A 23,576-nucleotide genomic window follows, 5' to 3' on the forward strand; every position below is an offset into this window, starting at 1 on the left:
AGATATTTGTACACCCACGTCTGTAGCAGCATTATTCATAATAGTCAAAAGATAGAAGCGATGCAAGCATCCACCAACAAATAGCTAAACAAAGCATGGTGTATACATACAATAGAATATCATTCAGCCTTCAAAGGAAGGAATTTTAGATGGATGCTGCAGTACAAATGAACTTGGAAGACATGATGATAAGTAAAATAAGGACAGAGACTGTGATTCCTTTCATACGAGGTTCCCAGAGGAATCAAATTCATAAAAAGAGAAAGTAGGGGGGTAGCTTCCAGGAACTGCAGAAGTGGGGGGGGGGTGGGAATCAGGAGTTAGTGTTTAACAGGTACAAAGTTTCCACTGGGGAAGAGGAAAAAATTCTGTGGATGCAGGTGGTGATGGTTATACAACCATGTGAATATATTTGATGCTACAGAACTTAAAAATGGTTAAAATTGTAACCATTGATCCATCCATGTCCCTCTACCTCTCCATCCATCCATCTACCCATCCATCCACCATTTGTCCACACATTCATCCACTCATGATGTCTCCATCATTTATATAAACTAGGAAGCAGAGACTTCTTAGCACTGATGATTAAAATGGTAAAATTTATATCAAGTATATTTTAACCACAATAAATAATAGAAGAAAGAATATTTTTATGATCATCGACTAGTTCATAAATATGGAACAAGAGAGAAGATATTTTCATAACAAAGTAGTGAACCAGGTCATACTTGGAACACATACTTAAAGAAGGATGACAGCAGTGACCCCAGACTTACTGAGATGTTTAAGACCATGCTACTAAAAATGCGTTGCCTGCGTCTCCGTATGAGGCGGAGACTTTGGAAGCCTTGCAGTCCTGTGCACTCCCGTTTACCCCTTTGATTCCCGCTTTAAAAAAAGAAAAAAAAATTTTTACTTTGAAAAAAATCTCAAGCCTACAGAAAAGTTGTAGGCCTACAACAGTGGGCACGGCCTCATTTCCCCTGGAGCAGGTGAATGTGGAAGGCTTTGCTATGGCTTCTGCACCATCCTGCCCAATGGAGAGCCCTGGCTGTTGTCCCCTGGAGGTGGTGTCTGGGTGCAGGAGCCGGTGTGGCACGTTGAGGATGAGCCCAGTCCCTGCCTGCAGAATGGCCCCTGGACTATGGTACTGGGTGCTTCTCTTGCTTAAATGCTTTTGACCCCTTACTGTCATGCAACCTATGTGCCCGTCTGCTTTTCCTGCCAGAATTTACCCCACGCAGGAGCTCAGTCAGTCATCACAGTACCCATGGGAGTTAGCACCTTGGCCTCTTTCACAGGTAAGGAGGCAGGGGACTGACAAGAATGGTGACAGCTTCTTAGTGAAGTCAGGACTTAAATTCAGAACCGCTGGCTTTAAGTTCCAAACCAGCTATGCTGTAAATAGAGGGGTAGAGCAGGAGGGTATGATGCAGAGGGGTCAAGTGTGGCAGGGAAGAGAGGAATGGGGTCAGGCAGGTCAGGGAGGGAGGGGGCGATCGGAACTACTCAGCATGTTTCACCCTAAGTGGTGCTGTTATCTTTCTTGACAGGTAAGAAGCTTGTTACAGATAAACTCACAAGAAGGCAGCCTGCCCAAATTGACTTTCAGAGATTATGTGGCCTTCCCCCTGCTGGTGACCAGAACCATACAAAGTAGAGGTTTGCCGAGAGCTGTGTTGTGTTGTACCTGAAGCATGGTGTGCAGACTGCACGGTTTGTGCCAGTATCAGAGGCAATTTGGTCAATCGTGGAGACTACTTTCCTTCAGATGTTTACCTAAAGCATCCACCTGCTTCTAGTTTGCTCCGTCTGAGACCTAGAATTTCACGCTTGACCACATACAGATTGTACTGTTGGACAAGTAGTTGTACCTAGTTGTTGTAACCTAGTTTATATATTTTTATTTTTTTAGTATTTACTTACTTATTTTTGATAAGAGAACGGCAGAGGGGCAGAGAGAGAGAGAGAGAGAGAGAATTCCAAGCAGTCTCCAGGCTCCGTGCCATCAGCACAGAACCCTACGCGGGGCTCGAACTCACAAACCGTGAGATCATGACCTGAGCTGAAACGAAGAGTTGGATGCCTAACCAAATGAGCCACCCAGGCGCCCCTATATTGTAACCTCATTTCCATTTAAGCTTGATCTTGCTTGTGTGTGAAGCTTGCTTGATATGCATGAAACATTCCCCTTTTCAAATGCTCATCTTCCAAAGTGCATCTTTGCAAAGTTGCTTAAACATGTGAGGGCTTATTTTTCTCACATGACAAGAATACAGCGTAGATGTTTGCTGCTGCTGGGTCAGGGGTTTGAGGCTTTCAGGGCTGCGGTTGCTGATATTCTCTCAGCCTGCTCTTCATGGTCCCAGCATGGCTACTATAACTCTAGCCATCATGTCGGACTTCCAGGCAGAAAAGTGCATTCTTTGTTTATTAAAAAAAAAAACAAAAAAAGGACCAAATGGCGTACCTCCCCCTGAATCAGGTTCCTTTAGAGAACTTGCCCAGATACCCCACGGTATAATATACTGTTATTGACTGTTCCTCTTCAGTGGAGGCTGAAGAAAAAAGCTTTTAGAGGGGCATATTTCTGCCGCCAACAATGTAGAGGTTTGCTTGGTAAAGAAGGAAGGGAGGATGGATGTTGGAAAGCAACCGGCCATCTCTATCAGAGCCATAGATGAAGTCTTTACGTACCGGGTCTGTTGCTGACTTTCAGCTCACTGATCAGTGTCTGTTCTGGTACCAGCACCCGACTGTTCTGATGATCGTAACATTATAATCCGCGTGAACATCTGAAGAGGCTGGTTCTTAGTTTTGCATTCTGTACCGTTGGCATGTAAGTTTGCTTAGGTGGTTTTTCACCAAAGTCTTTGACTTCTTTATTACATTAATCCAAAATCTAAACCTTCGTATTGAGAGACCTATTATCTTCATTAAAGCCATTGCTAGAATACATCCTTGTAGCAGATGCCAACTGGAGAGCTTCCTGGAGTAATTTCTAGATTTGACTTTCTGGAGACCCTTTCCACGAAATCCTGCTTTGAAAATTCCTATTTGGGCAGAAGTTTTTCGAGCACTGCTGATTGTCTTTGTTCCACCTGTTTATCTTAATTTTAAATTCCTGGGCCTTAACTTTGTGGCATCTATAGGCACACAAGCTCTCAGGGCAATATGTACATTGTAAACCAAGAACACAGATCTTACGGAATGGTAGAGTCAGGCCAGAGTAGCTGGGCTTGAATTTTTTAGTGGAAGTAAAGAAGTGTACTGACGTCCCCAGCTCAGCCCCCCACTGTGTCGACAAAACCCAGCAAACAAAGGCGCTCTTCTGAAGATGTAAAATTGAGTGTGTCCAATCCACTCGTAGAGAGTGTGGCCTGGCCTTAAGCCATCCCTGCCATCCATATTCTTCATTCACATCTGTTTATCCCCACGCTGCCTCTGTGATGTGGTGACGGACATTAAAGATTCTACTTCAAGTGCACACATGGAAATCAGGGTAGCTGTATCTCTTCTGCTGCTACCTCTGAGGAATTCATTTTGGCCAGTATAAAATATGAAGTTAGCCGTACAATAGCAAATAAGTGCTTCTAGAAATTTCGGGGTGGGTGGTGAATTGTATACCATGCAGACCTTGGGTGGGGAAAGAGTTTTTTTCTCTTTCTAGCACACTAAACATACAGTTAAAAAAAAGACACCGGTGTCTTTCAATTCAGTTCTTCTTCTTTGTAGAAAAAGAAGCCGAGGGGCGCCTGGGTGGCTTGGTCGGTTGAGCGTCCGACTTCGGCTCAGGTCATGATCTCACGGTCTGTGAGTTCGAGCCCCACGTCGGGCTCTGTGCTGACAGCTCAGAGCCTGGAGCCTGTTTCGGATTCTGTGTCTCCCTCTCTCTCTGCCCCTCCCCTGTTCATGCTCTGTCTCTCTCTGTCTCAAAAATAAATAAACGTTAAAAAAAAAAATTAAAAAAAAAAAAAGAAAAGAAAAAGAAGCCGAGATATACTCAATCCACATTTTACATCTAGAATATTAAATATGTTTTTGTTTTATATGGTGTCCAGCTAAGTGTGGAAGGCAGAGAAGAGAAGGAGAATCTAAGAAAGAATGTAAGATTGGTGTTTAGAAAGCTTGAGAGGCAAAGTTCAAGTACATCAATTAACCTCTTTTTTTGTTATCTTTTGTATCTGCAAAGGAGGTAACATTTCATTTAAGCTGTTTCCATCCAAGCTAAAATTTAAGAGCATAGATATTTTTGAAATCCACCTTTCCTTTTTTGTTTTTGTTTTCCTGTAGGAAAAAAGCTCTTAATGTTTTGCAACATAATGAGGGTCACGAACCATTAAAAAATAAACCCTTCATTCAGTAGTATCATTTATGGCCCTTTAGGTTTCCTGCTAAAGACTTAGCCCTGTGGTTTTGCCCAATAAGATACACAAATAGGGGTACATGGGGGGCACTTGGGTGGTTCAGTCAGTTAAGCGTCCAAGTTGGGCTCAGTTCGTGAGCTCACGGTTTGGGGGTTTAAGCCCTGCATCAGGCTCTGTCCTGACATCCTGGAGCCTGCTGCAGCTTCTGTGTCTCCCTCTCTTCTCTCTGCCCCTCCCCTGCTTGTGCTCTCTCTCTCTCTCAAAAATAAATAAACATAAAAAAAAAAAACCCAAAAATGGGTGCCTGGGTGGCTCCTTCAGTTAAGTGTCCAACTCTTGATTACAGCTCAGGTCATGATTTCACGGATTCTTGGTATAGAGCCCAACAGGGCCCTGTGCTGACAGTGTGGAGCCTGCTCAGGGTTCTCTCTCTCCCTCTCCCCCTACCCTCCTTTCACTCTCTCTCCCTCAAACAACAACAACAACAACAGCAAAGCAAAAAAACCCATATACAACCAGCTTTTGATGTTTGTCCTGTGAACCAAAGGCAACAAAGCCAGAGCAAAGTTGGCCACCTCCCAGTTTTTGTGACTATAAAAAACCTGGCTGAATTTGGCCACTTCTTTTGCTCCATTGCCGCAGTCCAGATTTCAGATGACCTTGAGGGACCACCATCCGGTAAATACATCCTGATGTGGGTTGCTCGTTCTTTCCCCCTGAAACTAAGGGGCTCCGCTTAAGTTACTGGTTGGAAGGATTATCAAGAGGTGGTTGGCAAACTGATGTTCACGCCCAGCATTTTCATTCAGACCTTTACTCTCAAAGGTGGTGACCACAGTGTTTGCACTCGCAGGCCAAGCGCTGGGCCTGTGGACGAAGCTGTCAGTTGTGCCACGTTCTGCCGGCACCCCCCACCACATCCCCTTTGGATGAGGGGCGTCCCGCTTTCCTGCTACCAGACCGTGTTAACCCTCTGAGCCCCTGAGCACTGGTAGAGGCCCTCGTTGAGGCTGTTGTGCGCTCCACTGCTGTAGAGTCCTCGGTGCTGCTTTGTTTGTGATGTGGTCCTTAGGGATGGCTTTGCCAAGCAGGGACGCCCGAACGGGTCACTGCAGCTTTGTACTGTCTGGAGAAGCATTGCCCCTGAACATACTGAATGGAGAGAAAAATTGTATAGCATCTGCCATCCGTAGTTACAGAAGCTGGTTAGCTGAACGTGACTGAGCAGAACTGGCTACATGTGTCTCCCTAGGTATCTTTTTTTTTTTTTATGAATAATAATTGCATACATTTTTAATGCAGAAATCTAAACTTTTCAGAAGGCATGTAATACAGCAACGTTTGAATATTTGCCAAAAATCCTAGTGGAAAAGTACAAAAATGACATAATACCATCTAAAAGATAAGGAATTCTTTGGTTAGCAGTCTTTCGAAAGATAATGAGCAGGCGGAGGGGAAAAAAAATAAAAACCTCTAACGATTAACTACAGTAACTATGTTCCTGTCTTTCAAGATCCAAGACAGGTGTATGTCTTTAGGAACAATATATATACCAGACATTGACAAAAAAGACCGTTGTCAGGGAACGAAAAACAAAAAATAATTAGAATGTCAGAATGAAGGAAGCAATGCATGTGCTGTTTTAGAAAAATAAAACTAGGGGCCCTAGGGTGGCTCAGTCGGTTAAGTGTCCAACTTTGGCTCAGGTCTTGATCTCACGGTCTCTGAATCCAAGCCCCATGTCAGGCTCTGTGCTGACAGCTCTGAGCCTGGAGTCTGCATGGGATTCTGTGTCTCCCTCTCTCCGCCCCTCCCCTGCTCATGCTTTCTCTCTCTCTCTCTCTCTCTCTCTCTCAGAAATAAATAAACGTTAAAAAAAAATTAGAAAAATAAAAGTAAACCACAGCATACAGACTCATTCCTGGTTTTTCCAAGAAACCATTCCTCTTGTAGAGGTCCTGGTAACCAACATTTGCATACCAAAGTTGCTTTCTGTAGCCCTTTGACTTGCCTGTGTCATAGGACCTTCATGATCGCATTGCTGCATAGAAAACCATTATTCCATTTAACACATGGGAAGTAAAGACTTACCCAAGATTAAATGACTTGCCAGGGTGACTTGAGTTTTTGATGGCACAGCCCAGACTAGAACTTGGGTCTTCTGACTTTGTCCCACCGAGCAACTATTCTGTGCCAGTTAGGTATGTTCCAGGGGCTGGAGGTAGAGCGGGAACAAGGTCTGTCTGGGAGACAGGCATAAACAATCAAACAAAGTTAACTGCTGCTGTGGTAAGTGCTTGGAAGAAAACAAGGAGTGCAATAGTCAGGAGAAAGACTGGAGAAGGGTGATCGGAGACAACCCAAGGGAAGGACATTTCTATTCTAGCTTGAAGGCCAGAGGTGCCTGAGTGGCTTAGTTGGTTAAGCATTCAACTTCGGCTCAGGTTGTGATCTCGTGGTTTGTGGGTTCAAGCCCTACATCAGGCTCTGTGCTGACAGTTCAGAGCTTGGAGCCTGGAGCCTGCTTTGGATTCTGTGTTTCCCCCTCTCACTCTGCCCTCCCCCTGTTCACTCTCTTTCTCTCTCAAAAATAAATAAACGTTTTTTAAAAATAGCTTGAAGGACAGAAGGGGGCCAGTAACCCCAGGATCCAGAGAAAAATTGAACATGGGGACAGCAAGTGCAGGGGTCCTGAGACAGGAGACTAGTGTTCTAGAAACTTTTTTTTTAAAGTTTATTTATTTAGTTTGAGAGAGAGAGAGTACATGCATGTGGGGGAGGGGCAAAGGGAGAAAGAATCCCAAGCAGGCTCCACGCTGTCGGTGCCGAGCTGGAAGCAGGGCTCTGTTTTGCTAACCAAAACTTAGAAGGCAAGTGTTGCTTAGAGTAGAATGAGCAAGAAAAGCAGAATAGGATGAAGTTGGAGAGGAAGGTAGGGACAGGAACTGGCTAGGCCTTGGGGCCATGGAAAGGATTTCTGATTTTATTCTAAGTGCAACAGAAATCCCAGTGAAGGGTTTTAAGTGTAGGGAGTGGGACTAGGGAGCAGGAGTGGTCTGATTTATGTATTTAAATGATCATTTTGGCAACAGTACAGAGGATGGATTAGAGGGACTTTCAAGGGAGGCTAGTGAGGAAGTTATTTCCTTTAGAGGCAAGAGGGGATGGTAACTTGGCCTACGGTGGAGTGGAAAGGTGTGGATGGATTCAAAACACGTTTAGAACCAACAGGGTTCTCCTCCAAGAGATTGGAGAGGCGGCTGGCCTTGTGGTTGACAGTGTAAGCTCGGAAATTGGGCCAGAGTTGAAAGTCCTGGCTCCTCTACATACTAGCTATTTATCCTCTGTGACTCAGTTTCCTAATCTGAAAAATGAGGATATTGACAGGGGGGATAAAGAATGAGTAATAGGGGTAATAAACCTCATAGGCTTATTGAAGGGAATAAAGAACACAAATAGTATTAGTGCTCAGTGTAGCCCATTAGGAAATGACAGGTATGTGTCCACCGAATCTGGTAGCATGACAATTTTTGTTGACTTTGACCAACAGACTCAGTCGAGGGGGCAGTGGAGCCAGGCTGGACTGAGTACCACCATGAGGGATCTGGATACTGGGGAAGAGAAGTCCCCGCTCTGTCCAGTCCTTTGAGGGAGAGCAGTTGGATGTGTAAACATGTATGTGGGGCGCCTGGTTGGCTCAGTCGGTTGAGCGTCCGACTTCAGCTCAGGTCATGATCTCACACTCCGTGAGTTCGAGCCCCGCATCGGGCTCTGTGCTGACAGCTCAGAGCCTGGAGCCTGCTTTGGATTCTGTGTCTTCCTCTCTCTCTGCCCCTCCCCTGCTCATGCTCTGTCTCTCTCTGTCTCAAAAATAAATAAAAACATAAAAAAAAAAAAAAACCATGTATGTAATGGAGGAAACATATTCTTGGCATCCCAAGGGTGAAACTGTTAAGTAACAGCTAGGACTCTGTTTTCTCATCTAGAGAAGGAAGACTTTGGACTCAATTACCATTAAAGTCCTTTGTCAGTTTTAGGATTTTGCTTCTAGGCTTCTTCAGGAATTATGGGATAATTAATTAAGCTTTGGTGAAGAAGGCCCAGAAAAGTAAATTCTATTATTGAATTTTGTTTTTCCCTACAGTAAAGTATGTTGACCTCAGTTAGAAATTGTTTACTTTCGAACAATTTATAGACACAGTTCAGGATAGGACTTAATCACAGTATATTGTGAAATGAAAAAAAAAACAGATAAGACAGTATCTGTGTAGTGAAACTTCTTGTTAAACAAAAGCAAGTCCACAAAAGTGTCGTTATTGAAAATGGTCTGGAAGGACAGAAGGTCCACAGAATGCTTTTGCCGGGTGATGGGTTACTGGTGAGCCTTAGTTCCCTCCTTACACTTTATGGACTTGTTCATTTTTTTTTCTAATGGATGTGTTTACTTTTGTAAACGGAGAATGGAAAAGCGTTTCTTTTTCCTTTCTGAGATTATAACCTGTTATTAGTGGAGGAATTGTCCTCCGTTTGTATTGTCTTTCTGGACCAATCAGGCCATTCTTATGTTTTGTATGCTCACTGTTTATCCACTCACAGTCAGATCATTATTTGCTTTGCCATCTTCTAGAACAATGAGAATGTAAGGTCATCTGGGCAAGAAACTGGCCTTTCTGCTTTTTTTTTTTAAACTTGTTTTATCTTTTATTTTTTTTAACTTACATCCAAATTAGTTAGCATATAGTGCAACAATGATTTCAGGAGTAGATTCCTTAGTGCCCCTTACCCATTTAGCCCATCCCCCCCTCCCACAACCTCTCCAGGAACCCTCAGTTTGTTCTCTATATTTGTGAGTCTCTTCTGTTTTGTCCCCCTCCCTGTTTTCGTATTATTTTTGTTTCCCTTCCCTTATATTCATCTGTTTTGTCCCTTAAAGTCCTCATATGAGTGAAGTCATATGATGTTTGTCTTTCTCTAATTTCACTTAGCATAATACCCTCCACGTAGTTGCATCCACGTAGTTGCAAATGGCAAGACTACATTCTTTCTAATTGCCGAGTAATACTCCATTGTATATATATACCACATTTTCTTTATGCATTCATCCATCGATGGACATTTGGGCTCTTTCCATAGTTTGGCTATTGTAGATAGTGCTGCTATAAACATGGAGGTGCATGTGTCCCTTTGAAATAGCACACCTGTATCCCTTGGATAAATGCCTAGTAGGGCAATTGCTGGGTCCTAGGGGAGTTCTATTTTTAGTTTTTTGAGGAACCTCCATACTGTTTTCCAGAGTGGCTGCACCAGCTTGCATTGCCACCAACAATGCAAAAGAGATCCTCTTTCTCCACATCCTCACCAACATCTGTTGTTGCCTGAGTTGTTTATTTTAGCCATTCTGACTGGTGTGAGATAGTCTCTCATTGTGGCTTTAATTTGTATTTCCCTGATGATGAGTGATGTTGAGCATTTTTTCATGTGTCGGTTGGCCATCTGGATGTCTTCTTTGGAGAACTGTCTGTTCATGTCTTTTGCCCATTTCTTCCCTGGATTATTTGTTTTTTGGGTGTTATGTTTGATAAGTTCTTTATAGATTTTGGATACTAACCCTTTATCTGATATGTCATTTGCAAACATCTTCTCCCATTCTGTCAGTTGCCTTTTCGTTTTGCTGATTGTTTCCTTTGCTGTACAGAAGCTTTTGATTCTGATGAGGTCTCAGGAGTTAATTTTTGCTTTTGTTTCCCTTGCCTCTGGAGACATGTTGAGTAAGAAGTTGTGGCCTTTCTGCTTCTTTAGGAACTCGTAGGGTGCTGTGGGGGTGTTGAGGAAATGCATCCCGGCTGAGTCATCCTCCCACGAATGGTCTTACTTGAAAACTTTCTCTCAGTTTGGTGATGAGCATGTCATTAAAGGGAGAATCAATGACCTTATTGAAATCAAGGAGCTGCGGTAGAAGGACCTTAGCTTATTCAACTACATCAGGACTTTTTTTTTCTTTTTTTAATGAATTCATCTTTATATCAGTGTTCTTAAGTGATGATTCTGCTTTGGAAAACTTTAGGAAGAAACAAAATCCTAATATTTCTAAATCAATAAAGTCTTCAAATCCTATTTTTCATACTAATATGTATGGATATTACGTTTAAGAATTCGAAGGTGGCCCACAGAGAGAATTTTCTTCATGTGGAGAGAAAGCTTTTTAAACTAGGTACTAATTCTCAGAGAGCCTGAACTCTCAGTGACTGACTGGTCACTACGAGAACAAGTAAATCAGTAAGTAGTCAGTGACGGGATATGAGACAAGAATAACTGCCGTCAGAGTTCCGTAAGATGAGCTGGCTTTCTTTTCCTTCGATGGATTCCATGGCTGGAAGACTGACTACTCTCATCAGTAGCACCTGGCTTGCCGCTGCCTCTGCCTGTAGGAATAGAATGAGCTCCTCCCCCAGTGTTCTTGCAGCTGATTCTCCAGGTATATAATCCCTTAAACTGGGCGGAAGGTCTCAGGACTTGGCGATTTTATGTTCATCCCTGTTTCAGTTTTAGGACGGATCGGTAAGACATAGTAATGAGAAATTTCAGTCAAGGACTAAAACCATTGTGGAAACCTTTATGTTGTAAAAGATGGTATTACCTAGAAGGTTAAGAGTACATCTCTGGAACAAGAGTCTCTGGGTTCAAGTTCCATGTGACGGGGATCCTAGCTCACCTTGGGGGACTTTCTTAATTACCACATGTTTCAGTCTCCTGTCTTGTAAAGAACCATAAAAGTAGTCCCTACCTCACTGACCCAATGAGGGGATTGCGTACATGCAGAGGGCTCAGAACATGGCCCCAGGTAACACCTCTTTGTTCGGTGACTCTTCATTAATAATAATGTTGGTATTAAGTTAGTAAGGAGCACTACACGGAGGCATTCAGGCATTAATTCTAAAACATTGCATTTGTGTCAGAACTTTGGGGGGAAATAGAAAATAGATTTGAAAAAATAGGACAGTAAGCCATAGGTCTTGGGCAGGATCTTTAAAGAAGTCAGGAGGAGGAGGGTAGCTTAGGCCAGGTGAAGATGTTGATGAAGATGAAGCCACAGCCCACATTAGCCAAGTCACCATCAGGACTGTGTTAAAGGGCTTTGCATGCGTTACCCCACTTACCTCAAAATCCCACAGGTAGTTGCTAGCATTAACGTACTTCTACTGATGTGGACACAGAGATGTGGAGACGTTGAGCAACTTGTCAAGGGTCCAGGCGGTCAGTAGGCTGTTCCTGAGCTGAAAGAGGGTCTCCTCTGAGCTGAAGTCCTGGCTGTGTGGCCGGAGGGTGAAACGTGTATCGCAGGACCCTGCGTGGCTTCTGCTTTTTCCAGCTCAGCCCCTGAGCAAGGGCTTAGCTGTCGGCTGCTCCCTTACGATGTTTCCACCTCCTACTTTGGCCAGAAAAGAGAAGGTCAACACTGTCTGCATTTCCGCGCATTCTGTGTAACGTACTAGAAAAGCTAGAAAACTAGGAAAAGGTTTGGAGTCAGGCAAGCTGCACACCTCTGCGGGTGACCCCGTTCACATGCCGGGTCTCCTGACCCCTCGCAGCTGCTCCCCGCAATTCAGGAGGGGATTTGTCGTTCCCGTTTTGAGATAAGAAAACTGGGCTTCAGAGGTGAATTCGTTGGATTCAGTGTCCCTCCAGGGATTCAAGCCCGGGTCTGGGGCATCGTGAAGCCCGCATACTTTTTCTTCTCTCCCAAGTGCCCCGCTCTTGGACAGTCCTGGGTTTTGAAACTGCTGACTTAAGGAGAGTCCGTGGACGAGCTGCTAATGGCTGTGGCCGCTTAGCCCTGACTACAGTTCTAACCATTTAGCTGAGTACACTTTGTGTGTGCCTGCTGTTTCTTTTAAGACTGTAATCAGCCCCTGGAAGGACTGGGAATAGAAGATGGTTTGGGGGAAAGGCTTCATTCAGCATCTTTGTTGGGCTTTTATTGAATTATCCAAACAGCTTGTTTCCGCTTCGCTATAGCGATATCATGTCCTTTCCAGCCCTGTCTTCATTGCTAGGAACTGGTACCTATGTGGCAGTGAACTTGGCAGCGGGCCGGGCTTCCTTATTTGCCTGGCAGGTGGGTGGGCGCTCATTTGTATTGTAATTGTAAGACCACTTCCTGGCAGCAAAACCCCAGCCTGCTTCCTGCTCAGGGCCTGTAACAGGGAAGGAGCCAGGGTGGGGTGTTTGCAGAAGGTGGCCTTGCTGCCCTAGTCTCCTAGGAACCATATGGCCGGTAGAACTGGCAGCCTGGCACCCGCCAGCTCTCGTGAGCCATCAGGAGCTCGTTTCCATCCTCCAAACCTGAGGCTCATGGGGACTCGCGAGTTTGGGCTGCCGGTGGCAGGGAGGGGAGGAAGTGCCACAACGGGCAGGTGCCTGCCACCCCACCCCTTGCCCGCCTCTGCCCTCCGCAGCTCCTGACCGTGGATGTCACACACAGGTTCTGTCCAGGAAACAGCAGAGCCACGGTTGGAAACTGTGGTCTCTAACCTCCTGCAGGCTTTTGTGCCCACGGATGTCCTGCTGACTTCTCACCAAAGCTGGGAAGAGGCCCACAGCCCTTTTCAGGATTTGACAGAAGCTTATTCACTTCCCCCTTTCGGACTTCTCACGTGGGGAAAGGAATGCATTTTTTTTTTTCTTCCAAGATTTTATTTAAATTCCAGTTGGGTAACATAGAGTGTGGTATTGGTTTCGGGAGTAGAATTTAGTGATTCATCACTTCCATATAACACCCGGTGCTCATCATAACAAGTGCCCTCCTTAATGCCCATCACCCATTTAGCCCATCCCCCCCACCCAACAGCCCTACAGCAACCCTCGGCTTGTTCTCTGTCCTCAAGAGCCTCTTATGGTTTGCATCCCTCTCTGTTCTTATCTTATTTTTCCTTCTCTTATGTTCATCTGTTTTGTTTCCTAAATTCCGCATATGAGTGAAATCATGTGGTATTTATCTTTCTCTGACTAATTTCACTTAGCATAATACACTCTAGCGCCATCCACCTTGTTGCAAATGGCAAGATTTCATTCTTTTTGATCGCCGAGCAGTATTCCATCGTATGTATATACCACATCTCCTTTCAGTCAAAGGAATTTCTGGCCATGGTAAGCAAGGGGAGGGGTTTTACTTTGACCTGAGACAAGGTGGTATTGGAGGGCTGCTGAGATCCCTTGACATCTAGGGCTGACCCGTAGACGTATGAGCTCTCCTCCTTAAAGATGCCCAGAGGAGGAAAGGAGAATCAGACAGCCAGATGCCTGGGCTGTCCCACTTCCCTCCCCTCGTTCCTTTAAAATTAACTCTCATCCCGCTGGCGAAGCTCAGACGTGGAACTAGAACCAGTTCCCACAGGACTTCTCACAGCAAGCCTGCCACGTCTCCCTTCCACACATGCCCTGCCACCTGCCCTCTGTGGGCAGGCAGCCACGCCCGCTAGCCCAAATCGAACCGACTAGGCACCAGGCTGGAATCAGGAAGTGTGTGCTCCAGGTGTTCTCAGGAAGGACAGGGGAAGCGTGGGTACAGAGGAGCCCTTGAAAACGGGTGACGGGACAGGGAGCCAGCCGTTGCCTTTTTTTTTTTTTTATACCATTTTAACGTTTTTTATTTATTTTTGGGACAGAGAGAGACAGAGCATGAACGGGGGAGGGGCAGAGAGAGAGGGAGACACAGAATCGGAAACAGGCTCCAGGCTCCGAGCCATCAGCCCAGAGCCTGACGCGGGACTCGAACTCACAGACCGCGAGATCGTGACCTGGCTGAAGTCGGACGCTTAACCGACTGCGCCACCCAGGCGCCCCAGCCGTTGCCTTTTTATGTAAGTGTGAAGATGATAGTTAAATGGTACATCATAAATGCCATGACAACTCTGGAAGACTTTGAAGACTCTTTAGAAATGTAAGGAGATTTTTTCATTTTACCACTATGGTATCAGGGGGAACTATTAACTGATGCTAAGTAGGGATCCCGTGGACCGGAAAAGACAAAGCAAAATTTTACTTTGGGTAAGATTCATTCTAATTCTAGCCATTTATGTACGCTCCTTCCTATGTATGAGTAATTGCCATGAACTAGGACCATGATGAGATAGATTGATTTGGGATTGATGAATCTTCGGAATCAAACTTTATCACAACACCTGCTTCTAAACATGTGCTCCAACTTCTGAAGAAACTTGTTGCCCTGTGCATGGGGAGTCAGTTTTCCCATGCTCTGTAAGAACTGGCAGGAACATTGGCCTTGAGCCGGTGTGGATGGAACCCTACTCGTTTTGCTTCAGAGGAGAAGCCTGAGACCTAACAAAGGGACCCAGAGCCATGAGCCTAACGGGGATTCCGTGACCTGGGTGCTGATTCAGCTAATGAGAATGGAGAAGAAGGGATGGAATTGGGCGTATTTATGAGATGTCTTGTTAATGTGGACGTGAGGGAAAGGAAAGAGTCATATGACCCTCCAGTTTCAAGCCTGGGTCATTGAATGGGTGGTGTCACCATAAACTGACACAGAAAACACAGGCGAGGTGAAGATGTCAGATTCAGTTTTGGACTCAGCTGGGTGCCTGTGGGATATCTAGTGGAGATGTGGATATGACCGTCAAGCAACTGGATGTTCATGTCAGAAGCTTGGGCAGCAGGTGAGGACTGGAGATAAAGGTGTTGGCAATGTGTGTGTGGACATCAGCATCCAGAGGGCTAGGGAGAGTGTGCACGAGAAGAGCAGTGAGCTGAAGTAGGGCGCTGGGGAAACCCGAGGAGAGGCTGCGAGGTGGCTGGGGAGGACCAGGTTCTGCAGGACAGTCTGTTGTCCATAAGGTGTTGTTCTGTAACGAGAGTGATTCAAACAAAGTGAGTGAGGGCATGACCTTCCCAGGAGAGTTAGTTCAATTCATCTGAACTACAAAAATAAATGAGGTTCAGATTGCTTGTTAATTCTAAGACACTTGGGAACAATGATTATGTCCTCATCTAAGATTTATTGAGATGTGTTAGGAAATTGCACTTGGGGCCCTCAGACCTCCCAGTTCTCAGGATTTGAACCTCTTTGAAGCAGCTCTGTGAACTCAGCTGGCCCTCCTGTCCTCAAGCCTTGCAATAGCACCCCCCCTTCCTGCTGCTCCCAAAATAAACTCATCTGTGCCCTCACTTGATTAGCCTGTTTTTATCTGAAGAAAAAAAAAAAAAGTGGTATAATCATTTTTTTAAATTCAAATACAAAAGGATATTCACGGATAAGTACATCTCCCTCCTACCCAGGCCCCTAACCCTCCACCCTCTCCCACCCCACCCTGCAAAGCAGCTCCCATTCCCCATGTCGAGTCTCCATAGTATCCTTCAGGAAATAGCCAGCCAGCTGCCTTTTCATAAATAAAGTTTTATTAGAACACAACCATGCCCTCTCATTGATGTGTTATCTGTGGCTGCTTTCCCACTCCAGTGGCAGAGTCGAGTACTTGTGACAGGGAAAGAAAAGTTTGCCAACGTGTGCTCTTTTTCTGTAGATACGGTTTGTATCATCTTTTTTTTGACACACACGTGAGTGCACTAAATACAGTTATGCATTTCGCTTATTTCCATTTCACAGTATATCCTGGAAATTGTTCCACATGGGCACATGCAGGTTTTGTCTCCAGCTTTTTCACATAGTATGGATGTAATTAATCCATACCTCAGGTGGCAGAGGGGATAAGGGAGGGGGTCTCTTCTTATAAGGGCACTAATCCATTCATGAGGGACCCACCCTCGTGTTCTAATTACCTCCCAAAGCCCCGCCTCCTAATGTCATTACCCTGGGGCTTAGCTTTCAACCTATGAATTTGGGGAGGGACATAAACATTCAGTCTATAGCAGTGGGGTTCACTGGGCTCTTCCCGTCTGACTTCAGATCTATATCTAATAAGGATCTGAAGGTAGAATCAAGATGGATGTTACTTTTAGGCTCAGTGGGCCATTTGCATCTCTGATGACCCCTTGATGACCTCTAACTCTGTAGACCTCCGCCCAAACCAGAGTAATCTCTCCCCAAATACTCTAAGTAGAAATGCAGACAGTGAAAGTTACCTAGTACCTATATTCTAGGTGCTTACATTATTTGCCTTTATTTGGTAACCAATGTCTCTCAGAATTTAGGTATAGTTAACACAGCATACCACAAAATACCACCATTCTGTGTGTTCTCACTTCCTGATTTCTGGATCCTCTTATAAGGGTGAGCACCTTGTTTTATTTACCTCTGGGCCCAGCCTTCTGCCTGGCATGTGGAAGGTACCCAGTGAATGTCGATTGAACTGAACTAATGGCCTCTTAGTTGTCTTTCTCTTATTCCACCTGAATTATTCCTTTTCCTTCTTACAGAATGAAGACATTCAAATGCTGTTTTAAATACCCAGCACAGCAGAAAGTTTTCGTCTTATTTTTAACTCTATGGCTGTTCTCCCTGTTGAAGCTTCTAAATGTGAGGAGACTCCTCTTCCCTCAAAGAGGCATTTACTTGGTTGAATACTCCCTGAGTACCTCACCTTTTGTAAGAAACAGATACACCAATGTTAAGAATGAAATCAGGTATGAAGTTAACTGTTCAGGTGTCTATGAACAGGCACCTTTGGAAATTGGCAAGAGTCTGGAAATAAGAAGGAGAGAAATCATCGACTTGGATGATGAGGATGTCGTGGCAATAACCAGTGATTGTGACATTTATCAGACCCTAAGAAGGTACCATCAAAAGCCTGTTTCAAGGGAGGAGAAAAGCTTCCCGATAGCCTATTCTTTGGTTGTTCATAAAGACGCAATTATGGTTGAAAGACTAATCCATGCTATATACAACGAGCACAATATTTACTGCATCCATTATGACTATAAGTCACCTGGTACCTTCAAAGTTGCCATGAACAATTTAGCTAAGTGCTTCTCCAATGTTTTCATTGCCTCCAAAATAGAGACAGTACAATATGCACACATTTCCAGACTCCAAGCTGATTTAAATTGCCTGTCAGACCTCCTGAAGTCTTCGGTTCAGTGGAAATATGTTATCAATCTGTGTGGGCAAGATTTTCCTTTGAAGTCAAACTTCGAATTAGTGTCAGAGCTGAAGAAACTCAATGGGGCAAATATGTTAGAAACGGTAAAACCCCCTAACAGTAAAATGGAAAGATTCACTTACCACCATGAACTAAGACAGGTGCCTTATGAATATGTGAAGCTACCAATAAGGACAAACATCTCCAAGGAAGCCCCCCCTCATAACATTGAGATATTTGTTGGAAGTGCTTATTTTGTTTTAAGTCGAGCGTTTGTTAAATATATTTTCAACAACTCCCTCGTTAAGGACTTTTTTGCCTGGTCTAAAGATACGTACTCACCTGATGAACATTTTTGGGCTACCTTAATTCGGGTACCAGGAATCCCTGGGGAGATTTCTAGGTCAGCCCAGGACGTGTCTGACTTACAGAGTAAGACCCGCCTTGTCAAATGGAATTATCATGAAGGCCTTTTGTATCCCCGTTGTACTGGCTCCCACCTTCGAAGTGTGTGTATCTACGGAGCAGCAGAATTAAGGTGGCTTATAAATGATGGACATTGGTTTGCTAATAAATTTGATTCTAAGGTGGACCCTGTCTTGATTAAATGCCTGGCAGAGAAGCTTGAAGAACAGCAGAGAGAATGGATTACTTTGTCTTCAAAAAAGTTATTCATGGCTAAAAGTCCCATAATCACATCATGATAAAATCATGACAGAAAGAAGCTATCTGATAAATGGAGCCAATATGGAACTGTATGCTATACTATGCCCACTACCATGTGAGCTTAACCTTCTCATAGTTGGAGTGGTGTCCAAAATGCCACACATAAGGCAAAATGACCTAGGCTTTGATGACAGTAAGACTGCACTTGGTCGGGTGATTTTTATGTTTGTTTTTCCTTGTAATCTTATGGAGCTACATCAGAGATTGAGTTATATGATGCCCTCAAGGCTTACCCTAATCACACTTATACTTTAAGTTTTCCACATAGCCATCAGGATTCTACCGAAAAGGTGTTGGCGTGTGCGATAATCACATAACTTTTTAAACCCCCAGTTTCAGAAGGCTGTTTAAGTATAGTGACCAACTCTCCTCTTGTCTCTTAATTCAGCTCCCTAGACTTTTCTTAACCTTTAGAATATTACATGGAGAGGGGCACCTGGGTAGCTCAGTTGGTTGAGCGTCTGACTTTGGCTCAGGTCAAGATCTCATGGTTGGTTCATGGGTTTGAACCCCTCTGTCAGTGCAGAGCCTGCTTGGGATTCTCTCTCTCCCTCCCTCTGTCTCCCTGTCTCTCTGCCCCCTGCTCTGCTCATGCTCTCTCTCTCAAAAATAAAAAAAATTAAAATTAAAAAAAAAAAAAGAATATTAGAAGGAGAAACCACTACCTCAGGAAAGCTCAAAGAATGTCCAGTTTCCTGTTTGCCAAAGCATAATTTACCTATTAGAGCCTCACTCTTTCAATTCGGAGTCACAAGACTCTGTCAGTGGGGCATTTATAGTGTATGAATGTTGGGGAGGTTGGGGGGTGGGGAGGGGATTGGGACAGGTGGTGCCTAAAGAGAAACAAAGGGATTTGCAGGATTTTTGCATCATCGTACACAACGATTTCATGAATGGTCTCCTTTTTTGAGTTCAATTATTTCTTTAAAACACATTTATTGATGAAAAATAAGAACTTGTTAGTAGTTCTAAATGTCACACTCCTGAACGTTAAACCTAAGTCTTCTAGTTCATAGATTATCATTAAAAGTAGGGTTTTTTTTTTTTTACAGTGGAATTGTTATAATTTTGTTTTATGGAACCATTAAGCTAAGAGCCACTGAATTTTCTCAAAAAGATTGTATAAAATATGACAGCTTTCTACATTAACTATTATGGTCATTTAAAATTCTTGCTTACATCTCCAGTAACTATCCAAATAGAATCTAGACTTAAATGATAAAACCTCTAAGTTCACTGAAGTCTTCTCAGCTTAGATACAGAGAGAGAAAAAGTTAATTTTCTTAAGGACATAGCAAGAATTTTCACTAATGGTATTTTGTAAAACCTACTCCTTAGAAAACTACCACAACGAATCAAATATACATCTATCTCAATGTAGCTTTGTTGTGCTTGAGTTGAAATGGGACGGGAGCAGAGTCCTGAGAACAGGCTGTAATATTTTTACGTCTCTTGGGAAATCATGGAGCTCATGTAAAAATTTCTTCCTGATCTTATGTTTCAATGTCGGCCGCAGAATCTATGTATTTAAATATTTTCTAAAATGTCTGTGTTCTCCATGTGAAATGCACTTTGCTTGTTTTCAAGTATATGATACTGACTGCCAAGCGGGATCACTATTCTCCCTTTCTTCTTCTCTGGAACTCATTTTTTTTCCTCCCCCCCCCCCCCCCCGCCCCACTCCAAATTACTTCATTCTTCAGAAAACTGTGACCAAGCCCCTGTTCTTAAAAATAAGTCACCCTTGGACAGAGCTAAGTTCTGCAGAAGATACTTAACCATTTGTTAGCATGTGTGACTGTGACAAGCTAAGTCACTTTCTATGAGCCTCAGGTTTCCTGATCTTTAAAGTGAACACTTGGATGCTTACCCTGACTTCCTCACACATGTGTGTGTGTGTGTGTGTGTGTGTGTGTGTGTGTTTATGTGAATCAACTGAAATATGTGAACTGGTTTGAAAATGGAGACAAACTATTGACAATAAATATCAGAGAGTAGTCTTATTACAAGGCAAAACAGAGATCCAACCCCATTGTGAAACTTAACCCTTTACCTTTTCTGGAAAACCGCTGAAATATAAAAGAAGCCACATTTGCAGGAGCAACTTCTGTAAATGAATCCAGGTACAAAGAAACCCCTGTCACCACATCTGGGGTTCTTTTTAAGCCAATATAATTAGCAGATTGATCCCGTGTCTTGGATTGAGGTTAGGGGTAGAAATGTTTTTCCTACCTTCTAGTCTTAAATACACAAGTTCTCACAGATAGCTTGGTTTTTATGGCTTTGGTCATCAGAATAAATGTAAAGGCTGAAAACTCGATCTCCTTGTCCCGTGTCTTGCCTCTTGGTGACAAATGATTCTATCCCCTGTTTATTGGGAAATTTTCCAGTTGTTAATCACTTTCACACCATATCCACATGAAACATGCCACCACAAAGAGATGACAGCACCTTGTTTTCCCCAGTGACACATTTCCCATGATTCAGTTCAACATTTCGGGGGGCTTGTCTGGTCATCTCTTTTGCCTTGGGAATCCTACAGTTTCCTTATAGGCCTTCAAACCTCCTTCAAACCTGACTCTCCCCTAAAACCTTTTGGTATGATTTTTCCTGCTCTAGAGAATGTTCTACAGTCTGTGTTTTATAATCATTCTTTGCATAGTATTTATTGAATCTAGATTCTAAGTTGTTTGGCAATGAGACCAGGACTTGAAGTTTGTAAGTTGTATTAGATATTAGAAAGAGCTACCAAAATATATCTACATTATGTGAATAATCTACTCTAACATTATAATATTTAAAGATCAATGTTGCTGCTATTTTTAATGTTTTGGCTATTCTAAGTAAAAAAAAAAAAAAAAAAAAAAAAAAAAATATATATATATATATATATATATATATGTTTAAATTTGCAGAGTTGAATATGAAGATTTCTCTTGCCTTCCAGAGTGTGAATATTATACATACATATATATATATTTTTGACATATTTCCTGAAAACAAAAAGACAGTCTTCTTTGTGAATGTAAAGTGAATGTCCTATGTGTATGTTACAGATGTTTGTGTTATTGTTTTTTACCATTTTGAAAAGCATATTTCCCATTCTGTGAGTTTTAAATAGATTGGTATTGCATTTTGGTATTGTGCGGCTGGTAGATGTTAATTCTCTGGTATTATAAAATAAAAATGTGCTCCAAAAGCCGAATCCCTGGAATTTATTTTTTTAATGTTTATTTATTTTTGAGAGAGAGAGAGCGGAAGATGGGCAGAGAGAGAAGGAGACAGAGGATCTCAAGCAGCATCTGTGCCGACCACAGAGAGCCCAATGCCGAACTCTAACTCACAAACCACAAGATCGTGACCTGAGCCAAAGTCAGATGCTTAACCGCCTAGCCACCCAGGTGCCCCCAAGTCCCTGGAATTTATATTTCCTTTCTCTGCCTGTGCTGGCTCCTCACAAAGACTCTTTCAGTTTATGACACTTGCCCAGTATTTGAAGAGCAAGTTAATTTCACTCAGAGTAAAAGAATTCAGCATGTGGATTATACACAAAATATGGGCACACAAACTTGAGTTGTTTTCCAGGATCTCTGTCTTCATTCTCCTTCAGACTGACTTCTCCTCCAAGATTAATTATCTAGACAAGTATTCGTGTTTGCTTGATGACTTTATGGATTTTAGTTCTTTTTTAAATTTTTTTAAATATTTATTCATTTTTTGAGAGAGAGAGAGAAAGAGAGAGAGAGAGAGAGACAGAGCATGAGTGGGGGAGGGGCAGAGAGAGAGGGAGACACAGAATCCCAAGCAGGCTCCAGGGTCCGAGCGGTCAGCACAGAGCCTGACGCGGGGCTCAAACCCACAAACCGTGAGATCATGACCTGAGCCGAAGTCGAACGGTTAACCAACTGAGCCACCTAGGAGCCCTTGGAAGTTAGTTTTTAATATAATAGGTTGAGGTTCTTCATGTCAGGTTCTTCAGTTCCTGGAAAATCAAGACGCTTTTTCTTTCTCTACCAGGACTCCTGCCTTGGTGTGAGTCCCCTTGACTGTGGTTCCACTAGGCCCTCAGGCTTGGTTGGCTGCCTATTCCTGATGAACTGCCCCTCTGTTCTGGATAATGCCATTCCTAGCCCTACTAAGCTAAGGACTACTTGTTGTTGCTGATTGCTATGCCTTCCAACCACTCTGAAAATCCCAGTGGCCAGTTTTCCTCTGTCACCCTTTCTAAAGCTGTAACCATCACCAACCTCCCTAGCTGGCAAGGAGTATAAATGTCATTGTCACAAATCACAATCTAGCTCAAGGAGTAAGGCCATTTTGGGAATTTTCTACATAATAAAAATTAAATCTACTCTTAACCTATGGTTAATTCTTTGTCTTGCCAAGCTGGACAGCCATACAAATCCAAAGCAATGTCATGGAAGGATTTGGGACTTCTTTCAGTAGTGGTTGGGGGTGGGGGTACTCGGCATCATATTAAAGACCCATAGGCTTGATTCCTAGATAATTAGTTCCATATTTTTTTATTCCCTTTGGGGTCTACAAATCTACATATAACCTAGGACAACTGGCTTCTCGTTTCATGAAACTGATTATGGGGACACCCTGGCAGGAGAGAGAGCAGATGATTGCAAATTTATTCTCACTACTGGAAAAATATTCCTATGAGGATGTGTAATGAACAGCTTGAGCTTTGCTTTGGAGACAGATAATCAGTGTGTCAAATCGTATGGGTGTGTAAAAACCACAGGAAGACTATCCGCCTGGCCTCAGGTGTAGCCTTCACGACAGAGCAGCAGAGCCCTTCCTGGGAGCCCCTGGCACTGAATCATGGAGAAGACAGACAGACAGAAGAGAATTTGACGAAAAATTATGGTCGGTGATTGGGTGAATTTATCTTACTTTTTTTGTTGTCATTGCTGCCATTGCTCCTTATAGAATAAAGGAAATTTAAACAGAAACCCTTTGTATTCATAATTCTAACATCCTGACCAAACCATTATAGTTCTCGGAATACCTCTCCTACCTTATCCCTATACATATACGCTTTTTGTCTCTCTTCCCACCAATGTATTTGCAACCACTTTCCCATGCTGCTGCATGATCTTTATGGCTGTCTAATGGTCATACCATAATTCACTCAGCCCTTCCTTTGTTACAGGACATTTGGATTGTAAATTACTTTTTTTTTTCCCTTTGCTGTCATAGATAACAGTGCTGTGCTTTATACATATAGCTTCTCCTTTCCTTGAATTACTTTCTGAAAAAGAATTACAGTTCTGAAGAGAATGGATATTTTTTTTCTGATTGCTTTTCATATGTTATAAATCACCCTGTCAAAGAATTGCATAGGACATTTGGTTGGTATATATCAAACATAGCCTCAACCTATGTGAAATAAACTGTATTTGGGGTGCCTGGGTGG

At 43.3% G+C, this 23,576-nt stretch overlaps 1 protein-coding gene across 5 annotated transcripts in view; it reads left to right on the plus strand.

The window, feature by feature from the left end:
• The window catches only part of GCNT4 (glucosaminyl (N-acetyl) transferase 4), a 30,667-nt gene extending 8,158 nt beyond the window's left edge, over positions 1-22,509 (plus strand). For 4 of the 5 annotated variants that reach the window (XM_058729648.1, XM_058729644.1, XM_058729657.1 and 1 more), the window contains exon 2: positions 16,764-22,509. In XM_058729648.1, coding sequence (XP_058585631.1) covers positions 16,765-18,129 — 1,365 coding nt within the window. In that variant the 5' untranslated portion in view covers position 16,764 and the 3' untranslated portion in view covers positions 18,130-22,509. Of the gene's footprint in view, positions 1-574; positions 1,666-16,763 lie in introns of those variants that run through there. The other variant, XM_058729669.1, reaches the window with a different exon arrangement.
• Positions 22,510-23,576: the final 1,067 nt, after the last annotated feature.

Source organism: Neofelis nebulosa, chromosome 1 (assembly GCF_028018385.1).
Source record: "Neofelis nebulosa isolate mNeoNeb1 chromosome 1, mNeoNeb1.pri, whole genome shotgun sequence".
In the NCBI taxonomy this organism is placed as follows: Eukaryota; Metazoa; Chordata; class Mammalia; order Carnivora; family Felidae; genus Neofelis; species Neofelis nebulosa.